At 42.2% G+C, this 13,841-nt stretch overlaps 1 protein-coding gene across 2 annotated transcripts in view; it reads left to right on the top strand.

The window, feature by feature from the left end:
* The window catches only part of fam91a1 (family with sequence similarity 91 member A1), a 51,477-nt gene extending 37,636 nt beyond the window's left edge, over window positions 1-13,841 (top strand). Inside the window, exons 17-24 of one of the 2 annotated variants that reach the window (XM_061931023.2) lie at window positions 132-266; window positions 2,566-2,679; window positions 2,746-2,818; window positions 2,878-3,024; window positions 9,174-9,245; window positions 9,316-9,439; window positions 9,536-9,605; window positions 13,198-13,841. In XM_061931023.2, the coding sequence (XP_061787007.1) occupies window positions 132-266; window positions 2,566-2,679; window positions 2,746-2,818; window positions 2,878-3,024; window positions 9,174-9,245; window positions 9,316-9,439; window positions 9,536-9,605; window positions 13,198-13,383 (921 nt within the window). In that variant the 3' untranslated portion in view covers window positions 13,384-13,841. Of the gene's footprint in view, window positions 1-131; window positions 267-2,565; window positions 2,680-2,745; window positions 2,819-2,877; window positions 3,025-9,173; window positions 9,258-9,315; window positions 9,440-9,535; window positions 9,606-13,197 lie in introns of both variants that reach the window. The other variant, XM_061931022.2, reaches the window with a different exon arrangement.

Raw genomic sequence — 13,841 nt, 5'->3', positions numbered from 1 at the left:
ACTACTACCACACCTACTACTACTACTACTACTACTACTAGCACATGAATCATTGTACTACTATGTTACAGCACATGAATCATTGTACTACTATGTTCCAGCACATGAATCATTGTACTACTATGTTCCAGCACATAGGACCAGCCATCCCTGAGGTGAGCTCCATCTGGTTCAAACTCTACCTGTACCATGTGACCAGACAAGGTCCGCCCTCACTGCTGCTGTCCAAAGGCTCCAGGCTGCGCAAACTGCCCGACATTTTCCAGGTGAGGGCCCCGCCCACATTGTCACTCTTGTAGGTCAACTCACTGCACCCTTAGTCTACACCTTACTCTACACCTTATTCCACACCTTATTCTACACCTTATTATGCACCTTACTCTGCACCTTATTCTACACCTTATTCCACACCTTACTCTACACCTTACTCTACATCGTATTGTACACCTTACTCTACACCTTACTCTACACCTTATTGTGTACTCTCATTCTGCACATTGTGTACCTTCATTCTTCACCTTATTCTACACCTTACTCTACACCTTATTCTACACCTTACTCTACACCTTATTCTACACCTTACTCTACACCTTATTCCACACCTTATTCTACACCTTATTCTACACCTTATTATGCACCTTACTCTACACCTTATTCTACACCTTATTCCACACCTTACTCTACACCTTACTCTACATCGTATTGTACACCTTACTCTACACCTTACTCTACACCTTATTGTGTACTCTCATTCTGCACATTGTGTACCTTCATTCTTCACCTTATTCTACACCTTACTCTACACCTTATTCCACACCTTATTCTACACCTTATTCCACACCTTATTCTACACCTTATTCCACACCTTATTCTACACCTTATTATGCACCTTTACTCTACATCTTATTCTACACCTTACCTTACACCTTATTATACACCTTATTCTACACCTTACTCTACACCTTATTCTACACCTTACTCTACACCTTATTCTACACCTTACTCTACACCTTATTCTACACCTTATTCTACACCTTACTCTTCACCTTACTCTACACCTTATTGTGTACTCTCATTCTGCACATTGTGTACCTTCATTCTTCACCTTATTCTACACCTTACTCTACACCTTATTCTACACCTTACTCTACACCTTATTCTACACCTTACTCTACACCTTATTCCACACCTTATTCTACACCTTATTCTACACCTTATTATGCACCTTACTCTACACCTTATTCTACACCTTATTCCACACCTTACTCTACACCTTACTCTACATCGTATTGTACACCTTACTCTACACCTTACTCTACACCTTATTGTGTACTCTCATTCTGCACATTGTGTACCTTCATTCTTCACCTTATTCTACACCTTACTCTACACCTTATTCCACACCTTATTCTACACCTTATTCCACACCTTATTCTACACCTTATTCCACACCTTATTCTACACCTTATTATGCACCTTTACTCTACATCTTATTCTACACCTTACCTTACACCTTATTATACACCTTATTCTACACCTTACTCTACACCTTATTCTACACCTTACTCTACACCTTATTCTACACCTTACTCTACACCTTATTCTACACCTTATTCTACACCTTACTCTTCACCTTACTCTACACCTTATTCTACACCTTACTCTACACCTTACTCTACACCTTTTTCTACACCTTACTCTACACCTTATTCTACACTTTACTCTACACCTTACTCTACACCGTATTGTACATCTTACTCTACACCTTACTCTACACCTTATTCCACACCTTATTCTACACCTTACTCTACACCTTACTCTACACCTTTTTCTACACCTTACTCTACACCTTATTCTACACTTTACTCTACACCTTACTCTACACCGTATTGTACACCTTACTCTACACCTTACTCTACACCTTATTCCACACCTTATTCTACACCTTACTCTACACCTTATTCTACACCTTATTGTGTACTCTCATTCTGCACATTATTGTGTACCTTCATTCTTCACCTTATTCTACACCTTACTCTACACCTTATTCTACACCTTACTCTACACCTTATTCTACACCTTACTCTACACCTTACTCTACACCTTACTCTACACCTTATTCCACACCTTATTCTACACCTTATTCTACATCTTATTATGCACCTTATTCTACACCTTATTCCACACCTTATTCTACACTTTACTCTACACCTTACTCTACACCTTCTTGTGTACTCTCATTCTGCACATTATTGTGTACCTTCATTCTTCAACTTATTCTGCACCTTATTCTACACCTCATTCAGTACTCTAATTCTGTGCCTTATTCAGTACAGTCATCCAGCACCTTATGCTGCACCTCATGTTGGTAACTAAATCACAGGACCAAGTCACAGGACTAAGTCACATGACTAAGTCACAGGACCAAGTCACATGACCAAGTCACATGACTAAGTCACAGGCCTTCCTTGCTGAGCTGACAGCAACATGAGCAAAGCATGCTGGGAATGTGAGAACTTAATGGAAGATGAAAAAAAGGCTCACCTTCTTGCTTTCTTCCCTCAGGTGTACGACAGGTTGTTGATCACGTCCTGGGGTCACGACCCTGGAGTGGTGCCCACGTCCAACGTGCTGACCATGCTCAACGACGCTCTCACGCACTCTGCTGTGCTCATCCAGGTTCTTCTTCTTCTTCTTCTTCTTCCTGTTCCCATCCCCGTCCTCACGCCTTTGTCACGCCCCCAGGGTCATGGCGTGCACGGCCACGGAGAGACGCTCCACGTCCCCTTCCCCTTTGACCGGGAGGAGCTGACGGGAGGTCAGCCACACCCCTCTTCACCTCTCTGCTGCACCTGCTGACTCCTCCTCTGTGTGCAGACTTCTCCTACTCCAACATGGCGGTGCACAAAGCTCTGCGCACGCTCAGGGAGCACGTGGACCTGGACCACCAGTGTGGCTACGTCACCATGCTCAACTGCAACAACAGGCACCGCCGCAGGCCCAGCGACACCTTGGAGTGCACAGGTAACACGCCTTCTTACAGGAGTCAGTGTGCAGCCTGGGGAGTGCACAGGTAACACGCCTTCTTAGAGAATCCAGATTAGGAATGAATATTATTGATGGATAATAAAAATGAGTAATAAATATTACTTATAAAGGATAAGAGCTAGCCTAAAATGTTAGCATGCGCACATTAAAATGCTAACATTTAGCATGTGTGCTAACGATGGCATGCTAACAGTTAGCATGTCTCACATTTCAAGTAACACGGCTGTAAGGTGTATGGCTGCGGAAATAGAGAAAAGAGTGTAAAATGAAATGAAAAAGTTAGCACGCTTAAGTTAGCTGTCGTTTGCATGCTAACAGTTAGCAAGTGTCACGTACCAAGTTATATGACTTTGAGGTAAACGGTTGCAAAACTAGCTAAAAAAAATCAGCATGCTAGAAAGCTAAAGTTAGCATGCTATCAGTTAGCATGTGTCACATATCAAGTTATATGACTGTATGGCCGTCTAATTGGAGAAAAAAACGTAAAGTTGGCTTAAAAAAAGTTAGCATGTTGATGTTAGTATGCTAGCATGCTAACAAGTGTCACATACCAAGTTATATGACTCTGGGGTAAACGGTTGCAAAATAAGCTCAAAAAGTGAGTACTTTAATGATAGAATGCTAATAAGTGTCATGTACCGAGTTATATGACTCTGGGGTAAACAGTTGCAAAACTAGGTAAAAAAAATAAGCTAATGTTAGCATGCTATCAGTTAGCATGTGTCACATATCAAGTTATATGACTGTATGGCTGTCTAATTGGAGAAAAAAATGTAACGTTGGCAAAAAAGTTAGCATGTTGATGTTAACATTCGCATGCTAGCAGTTAGCATGTGTCACATACCAAGTTATATGACTAAGGTGTATGGCTGTCTAATTAGAGAGAAAAAATGTGCTATAACATATGTGGGGGTTCCTTGGTCGACACACCTGCTATAACATATGTGGGGGTTCCTTGGTCGACACACCTGCTATAACATATGTGGGGGTTCCTTGGTCGACACACCTGCTATAACATATGTGGGGGTTCCTTGGTCGACACATCTGCTATAACATATGTGGGGGTTCCTTGGTCGACACACCTGCTATAACATATGTGGGGGTTCCTTGGTCGACACACCTTCTATAACATATGTGGGGGTTCCTTGGTCGACACACCTTCTATAACATATGTGGGGGTTCCTTGGTCGACACACCTGCTATAACATATGTGGGGGTTCCTTGGTCGACACACCTGCTATAACATATGTGGGGGTTCCTTGGTCGACACCTTCTATAACATATGTGAGGGTTCCTTGGTCGACACACCTTCTATAACATATGTGGGGGTTCCTTGGTCGACACACCTGCTATAACATATGTGGAGGTTCCTTGGTCGACACACCTGCTATAACATATGTGGGGGTTCCTTGGTCGACACACCTTCTATAACATATGTGGGGGTTCCTTGGTCGACACACCTTCTATAACATATGTGGAGGTTCCTTGGTCGACACACCTGCTATAACATATATGGGTGTTCCTTGGTCGACACACTTTCTATAACATATGTGGGGGTTCTTTGGTCGACACACCTTCTATAACATATGTGGGGGTTCCTTGGTCGACACACCTGCTATAACATATGTGGGGGTTCCTTGGTCGACACACCTTCTATAACATATGTGGAGGTTCCTTGGTCGACACACCTTCTATAACATATGTGGGGGTTCCTTGATCGACACACCTTCTTTAACATATGTGGGGGTTCCTTGGTCGACACACCTGCTATAACATATATGGGTGTTCCTTGGTCGACACACTTTCTATAACATATGTGGGGGTTCTTTGGTCGACACACCTGCTATAACATATGTGGGGGTTCCTTGGTCGACACACCTTCTATAACATATGTGGGGGTTCCTTGGTCGACACACCTTCTATAACATATGTGGAGGTTCCTTGGTCGACACACGTGCTATAACATATGTGGGGGTTCCTTGGTCGACACACCTTCTATAACATATGTGGAGGTTCCTTGGTTGACACACCTTCTATAACATATGTGAGGGTTCCTTGATCGACACACCTTCTTTAACATATGTGGGGGTTCCTTGGTCGACACACCTGCTATAACATATATGGGTGTTCCTTGGTCGACACACTTTCTATAACATATGTGGGGGTTCTTTGGTCGACACACCTGCTATAACATATGTGGGGGTTCCTTGGTCGACACACCTTCTATAACATATGTGGAGGTTCCTTGGTCGACACACCTTCTATAACATATGTGGGGGTTCCTTGATCGACACACCTTCTTTAACATATGTGGGGGTTCCTTGGTCGACACACCTTCTATAACATATGTGGGGGTTCCTTGGTCGACACACTTTCTATAACATATGTGGGGGTTCTTTGGTCGACACACCTGCTATAACATAAGTGGGGGTTCCTTGGTCGACACACCTGCTATAACATATGTGGAGGTTCCTTGGTCGACACACCTGCTATAACATATATGGGTGTTCCTTGGTCGACACACTTTCTATAACATATGTGGGGGTTCTTTGGTCGAAACACCTGCTATAACATATGTGGGGGTTCCTTGGTCGACACACCTGCTATAACATATGTGGGGGTTCCTTGGTCGACACACCTTCTATAACATATGTGGGGGTTCCTTGGTCGACACACCTGCTATAACATACGTGGGGGTTCCTTGGTCGACACACCTGCTATAACATACGTGGGGGTTCCTTGGTCGACACACCTTCTATAACATATGTGGGGGTTCCTTGGTCGACACACCTGCTATAACATATGTGGGGGTTCCTTGGTCGACACACCTGCTATAACATATGTGGGGGTTCCTTGGTCGACACACCTTCTATAACATATGTGGGGGTTCCTTGGTCGACACACCTGCTATAACATATGTGGGGGTTCCTTGGTCGACACACCTTCTATAACATATGTGGGGGTTCCTTGGTCGACACACCTGCTATAACATATGTGGAGGTTCCTTGGTCGACACACCTTCTACAACATATGTGGAGGTTCCTTGGTCGACACACCTGCTATAATATATATGGGTGTTCCTTGGTCGACACACTTTCTATAACATATGTGGGGGTTCTTTGGTCGACACACCTGCTATAACATATGTGGGGGTTCCTTGGTCGACACACTTTCTATAACATATGTGGGGGTTCCTTGGTCGACACACCTGCTATAACATATGTGGAGGTTCCTCGGTCGACACACCTGCTATAACATATATGGGTGTTCCTTGGTCGACACACTTTCTATAACATATGTGGGGGTTCTTTGGTCGACACACCTGCTATAACATATGTGGGGGTTCCTTGGTCGACACACCTTCTATAACATATGTGGAGGTTCCTTGGTCGACACACCTTATATAACATATGTGGGGGTTCCTTGGTCGACACACCTGCTATAACATATGTGGGGGTTCCTTGGTCGACACACCTTCTATAACATATGTGGGGGTTCTTTGGTCGACACACCTGCTATAACATATGTGGAGGTTCCTTGGTCGACACACCTTCTATAACATATATGGGTGTTCCTTGGTCGACACACTTTCTATAACATATGTGGGGGTTCTTTGGTCGACACACCTGCTATAACATATGTGGAGGTTCCTTGGTCGACACACCTTCTATAACATATATGGGTGTTCCTTGGTCGACACACTTTCTATAACATATGTGGGGGTTCTTTGGTCGACACACCTGCTATAACATATGTGGGGGTTCCTTGGTCGACACACCTGCTATAACATATGTGGGGGTTCCTTGGTCGACACACCTGCTATAACATATGTGGGGGTTCCTTGGTCGACACACCTGCTATAACATATGTGGAGGTTCCTTGGTCGACACACCTTCTATATCATATGTGGGGGTTCCTTGATCGACACACCTTCTTTAACATATGTGGGGGTTCCTTGGTCGACACACCTGCTATAACATATGTGGGGGTTCCTTGGTCGACACACCTGCTATAACATATGTGGGGGTTCCTTGGTCGACACACCTTCTATAACATATGTGGAGGTTCCTTGGTCGACACACCTGCTATAACATATATGGGTGTTCCTTGGTCGACACACTTTCCATAACATATGTGGGGGTTCTTTGGTCGACACACCTGCTATAACATATGTGGGGGTTCCTTGGTCGACACACCTGCTATAACATATGTGGGGGTTCCTTGGTCGACACACCTGCTATAACATATATGGGTGTTCCTTGGTCGACACACTTTCTATAACATATGTGGGGGTTCTTTGGTCGACACACCTGCTATAACATGTGGGGGTTCCTTGGTCGACACACCTGCTATAACATATGTGGGGGTTCCTTGGTCGACACACCTGCTATAACATATGTGGAGGTTCCTTGGTCGACACACCTGCTATAACATATGTGGGGGTTCCTTGGTCGACACACCTGCTATAACATATGTGGGGGTTCCTTGGTCGACACACCTGCTATAACATATGTGGAGGTTCCTTGGTCGACACACCTGCTATAACATATGTGGGGGTTCCTTGGTCGACACACCTGCTATAACATATGTGGGGGTTCCTTGGTCGACACACCTTCTATAACATATGTGGGGGTTTCTTGGTCGACACACCTGCTATAACATATGTGGGGGTTCCTTGGTCGACACACCTGCTATAACATATGTGGGGGTTCCTTGATCGACACACCTGCTATAACATATGTGGGGGTTCCTTGGTCGACACACCTTCTATAACATATGGGTGTTCCTCGGTCGACACACCTTCTATAACATATGTGGGGGTTCCTTGGTCGACACACCTTCTATAACATATGTGGAGGTTCCTTGGTCGACACACCTGCTATAACATATGTGGGGGTTCCTTGGTCGACACCTTCTATAACATATGTGAGGGTTCCTTGGTCGACACACCTTCTATAACATATGTGGGGGTTCCTTGGTCGACACACCTTCTATAACATATGTGGGGGTTCCTTGGTCGACACACCTGCTATAACATATGTGGGGGTTCCTTGGTCGACACACCTTCTATAACATATGTGGGGGTTCCTTGGTCGACACACCTTCTATAACATATGTGGAGGTTCCTTGGTCGACACACCTGCTATAACATATGTGGGGGTTCCTTGGTCGACACCTTCTATAACATATGTGAGGGTTCCTTGGTCGACACACCTTCTATAACATATGTGGGGGTTCCTTGGTCGACACACCTTCTATAACATATGTGGGGGTTCCTTGGTCGACACACCTGCTATAACATATGTGGGGGTTTCTTGGTCGACACACCTGCTATAACATATGTCGGGGTTCCTTGGTCGACACACCTTCTATAACATATGTGGGGGTTCCTTGATCGACACACCTGCTATAACATATGTGGGGGTTCCTTGGTCGACACACCTTCTATAACATATGGGTGTTCCTCGGTCGACACACTTTCTATAACATATGTGGGGGTTCCTTGGTCGACACACCTTCTATAACATATGTGGGGGTTCCTTGGTCGACACACCTTCTATAACATATGTGGAGGTTCCTTGGTCGACACACCTGCTATAACATATGTGGGGGTTCCTTGGTCGACACCTTCTATAACATATGTGAGGGTTCCTTGGTCGACACACCTTCTATAACATATGTGGGGGTTCCTTGGTCGACACACCTTCTATAACATATGTGGGGGTTCCTTGGTCGACACACCTGCTATAACATATGTGGGGGTTCCTTGGTCGACACACCTTCTATAGCATATGTGGAGGTTCCTTGGTCGACACACCTGCTATAACATATGTGGGGGTTCCTTGGTCGACACACCTGCTATAACATATGTGGGGGTTCCTTTGTCGACACACCTGCTATAACATATGTGGGGGTTCTTTGGCCGGTGGGTCTCGTATTAATAAGCGGAAGAGAAATGTGCGGAACTATAAGAATAAAAGTTGAAGTATGAGCAATAATATTATGGGCTGCTTGCATCGCAGCAGGCCCATAACGATATGACCAAGAATGAAGAAGATGATTGATAAAGAAGGTGAGTCATGAAGATGAGATGTTTGAGTTGATGTGTGTACTTGTGTGGTTAGGTGACACACACTTGGGAGGAGGCGTGGACACCAACGGCAGCACAGAATCCTTTGAGTTGGTGACAGAAGATGGTCAGAGTGACAGTAGGTGGTCTTGTGTCCTCCATCTGCAACACTGCCTTGCTCAACGGCTGCTCTGCAGGTCTGTCCTGTGAAGAGCAGTGGGTGCCTTTGGAGCTCTGCTTCGGTGTGCCGCTCTTCAGCTCCGAACTCAACCGCAGGGTCTGCAGCAAGGTCGCCGCCCACAAGCTGTGCTGCAGCGACAGGTCAGACACTCATTGGCCATCATGTGACTGACTTGTTGGCATCATGTGACTGACTTGTTGGCGCCATCATGTGACTGACTTGTTGTTGTTCCTCAGCCTCCAAGAGCTGCTTCACTCCAGCAGGAAACTGTCCCTCAAAGTGCTGAGCTTTGTTCAGACCTTCCAGGTAAAACACCTTTCTTCTTCTCTCTGCCAATATTGACACCTCTCCTAGGTGTTGCCATAGAAACCACTTCACAGCCATCACTGTGTGTGTTTTTGACGTTTGAGACAAGACCTCCAAGCATGAACAAACACAGAACTGGACCAAGAAGAGCTATATACCTTGTGACTTATTTACACAGAAATATTATGTAAATGTTTATTTACATACCTTAATCGTTTCCAAACGGTGTCTGTAACAGGGCAGTAAAACGACTGATCAAACAAAACGTCAGTCATGGTCATGGAGCCACTAGCTGTGCAAGCTAGCTCTCCAATCAGCTAAATAGACTCAATAACTCCACGCTGACCTTTTGGTGAATTTGTGAAAGTTGAAACAATACAAAAAGAATGTTATTGTAAGTAAATAATACTAATACAGACACTTGTAAACCATTTTAAACACAATAAAAACAACTTTCTGCAAGTGGAAAAAAAAAGTTTTGCAAGTAAAAGACAATGTTCTTCAATTAAAGAAACAATTCACAATAAAACAAAATTTGCCAGTAAAAAACAATTTTCTTAAGGTAAAAAAAAAAAAAAAGATTTGCAAGGAAAAAACATATTTCTGCGAGTAAAACAACTTCACAGGTAAAAAAACCCCCAAATGTATTTGATTAAAAAAACTTTTTGCAAGAAAAAATGTTTCGCAAGTTAAAAACAATTTTCTTCAATTAAAAAAACTATTCGCAAGTAAAAGAAACCCCAATTTACTTCAAGTAAACAAACTTCACAAGTAAAAAGAAACTAATTTCTTTAATGAAAAATTAATTTACAAGACTTTTTTTTCGCAAGTTAAAAAAATAAAATTAATAATGCTAACACGGACCCTCGTAAACATGTTAGCATATTAGCTAACGCTAACAACGCTTGAGTACATGCATGAAAACACTCCTAGAGACATCACACACGGGACACTTTAGTAAGTAAGAATAGTTTTAGTTATATTGTAAAACTTACTAACGTTGCTTGGAGTGATGAATGAAGAATCCGCTATTGATGGTTTTACTTCCAGTTTTTAGGCATTAAAACAGGAATTACATGTTCACCGTAGCACAAACAACTCAGTGTCACGTGTTTAATGAAAACTATTCAACACTAAACAAAAACAGAAAGCCATAAATTAGCCGCACTCTTTTATAAGCCGCAGGGTTCAAAGCATAGGAAAAAGGTAGCGGCTTCTAGTCTGTACTTTGTGGTAAATCATGTTGATGACATCATTAAATAATGTTGATGACATCATTAAATCATGTTGATGGCATCATTAAATAATGTTGATGATTTTACATCACTGCGATGAGGTGGCGACTTGTCCAGGGTGTACCCCGCCTTCCGCCCGATTGTAGCTGAGATAGGCTCCAGCGACCCCAAAGGGAATAAGCGGTAGAAAATGGATGGATGGATGGATGGATCATTAAATCCTGTTGATGATGACATAATTAAATAATGTTGATAACATTAAATCATGTTGATGACATCATTAAACCATGTTGATGACATTAAATCATGTTGATGACATCAAAAATTCATGTTGATGATGACATAATCAAATCATGTTGATGACATCAATAATTCATGTTGATGATGACATCATTAAATCATGTTGACATCATTAAATCGGGTTGTTGATGACATCATTAAATTATGTTGACATCATTAAATCCTGTTGATGACATCATTAAATCGTGTTGTTGTTGACATCATTAAATTATGTGGACATCATTAAATCCTGTTGATGATGACATAATTAAATAATGTTGATAACATTAAATCATGTTGATGACATCATTAAACCATGTTGATGACATTAAATCATGTTGATAACATCATTAAATCATGTTGATAACATCATTAAATCATGTTGATGACGACATCAATAAATCATGTTGATGACATCATTAAATCATGTTGATGATGACATCAATAAATCATGTTGATAATGACATCAATAAATCATGTTGATGATGACATCAATAAATCATGTTGATGATGACATCAATAAATCATGTTGATAATGACATCAATAAATCATGTTGATGATGACATAATCAAATCATGTTGATGACATCAATAATTCATGTTGATGATGACATAATCAAATCATGTTGATGACATCAATAATTCATGTTGATGATGACATCATTAAATCATGTTGACATCATTAAATCGTGTTGTTGATGACATCATTAAATTATGTTGACATCATTAAATCCTGTTGATGACATCATTAAATCGTGTTGTTGTTGACAGCATTAAATTATGTGGACATCATTAAATCCTGTTGATGATGACATAATGAAATAATGTTGATAACATTAAATCATGTTGATGACATTAAACCATGTTGATGACATTAAATCATGTTGATAACATCATTAAATCATGTTGATGACATCATTAAATCATGTTGATGATGACATCAATAAATCATGTTGATAATGACATCAATAAATCATGTTGATGATGACATCAATAAATCATGTTGATAATGACATCAATAAATCATGTTGATGATGACATCAATAAATCATGTTGATGATGACATAATCAAATCATGTTGATGACATCAATAATTCATGTTGATGATGACATAATCAAATCATGTTGATGACATCAATAATTCATGTTGATGATGACATCATTAAATCATGTTGACATCATTAAATCGGGTTATTGATGACATCATTAAATTATGTTGACATCATTAAATCCTGTTGATGACATCATTAAATCGTGTTGTTGTTGACAGCATTAAATTATGTGGACATCATTAAATCCTGTTGATGATGACATAATTAAATCATGTTGATAACATCATTAAATCATGTTGATGACATCATTACATCATGATGATGACGTCAATAAATCATGTTGACATCATTAAATCATTATGATGACATCAATAAATCATGTTGATGACATCATTAAATCATGTTGATGACATCAATAAATCATGTTGATGATGACATCATTAAATCATGTTGATGACATCAATAAATCATGTTGATGACATCATTAAATCATGTTGATGATGACATCAATAATGTTGAAGATGACATCATTAAATCATGTTGATGATGACATCAATAAATAATGTTGAAGATGACATCATTAAATCATGTTGATGATGACATCATTAAATAATGTTGATGATGACATTAATAAATAATGTTGAAGATGACATCATTAAATCATGTTGATGACGGCGTGGCACGGTTGGGAGAGTGGCCGTGCCAGCAACCTGAGGGTTCCTGGTTCAATCCCCACCTTCTACCAACCTTGTCACGTCCTTTGTGTCCTTGAGCAAGACACTTCACCCCTTGCTCCTGATGGCTGCTGGTTAGTGCCTTGCATGGCAGCTCCCTCCATCAGTGTGTGAATGTGTGTGTGAATGTGGAAGTAGTGTCAAAGCGCTTTGAGTACCTTGAAGGTAGAAACGCACTATACAAGTATAACCCATTTATCATTTAATGATGTCATCAACATGATTTAAAGTGTGGAAGAGATTTGAAGGAAACAGGAAGTGACGTGATAACAATTGCTTCCTGTGTCGTCAGGACGGCGCCGCGCCCTGCGACCCCGACAGCGGCGTGACCGACCCCCTCAGCCGGCCCGCCGCCGAGTCGGGCGTCCCGCTGCCCGCCCTCAACCTGCTGTACAAGGACGGGCAGCTGCGGGAGTGGAGTGGGCGGGCCCCTCGCCCCCTGGACATGTCGGCGCTGCAGCGTCAGGCCAGCACGTAGGAGACCCTCCTCTACCTCTACCTCCATTCCTGTCATCTTCTGGGACCACCTGTGTCGTCTGGTGAGATGATTGCATGATGTCATCCTTCTTCTCCTCCTCCTCCTCATCTTGCCTCCAAAGCACACTTCTTCCCACCCTTTCTTTCACTCGCCGCTAGAAGGGAAAAGAAGGTTCCAGCATGACGACTGCGTAACTCCTGTCCCTTCACAATAAGAGCCCCAATAGGCCTGCAAAGAATGGACCCTCCATGTTGACGTTTATTCACTAGTTTCAATGTTTTATCAGCAAAAAGGACGTGGCCCTGCTTTGTCCTTCCTGTATGAAGCCCCGCCCACAAGCTGTCGTCTTTGCCAAAGTGTTAGCACTTCTTTGTAGTAGTCAAGTCCACCCAGTCCTCATCAGCTTCTCATCCTTGCAGAGAAATAATAAAGATGTCACGCCTTAGAGGAGGCTTTTA

Source organism: Nerophis lumbriciformis, linkage group LG37 (assembly GCF_033978685.3).
Source record: "Nerophis lumbriciformis linkage group LG37, RoL_Nlum_v2.1, whole genome shotgun sequence".
Taxonomy (NCBI): Eukaryota; Metazoa; Chordata; class Actinopteri; order Syngnathiformes; family Syngnathidae; genus Nerophis; species Nerophis lumbriciformis.
This window is presented reverse-complemented; position numbering and strand designations above follow the sequence as displayed.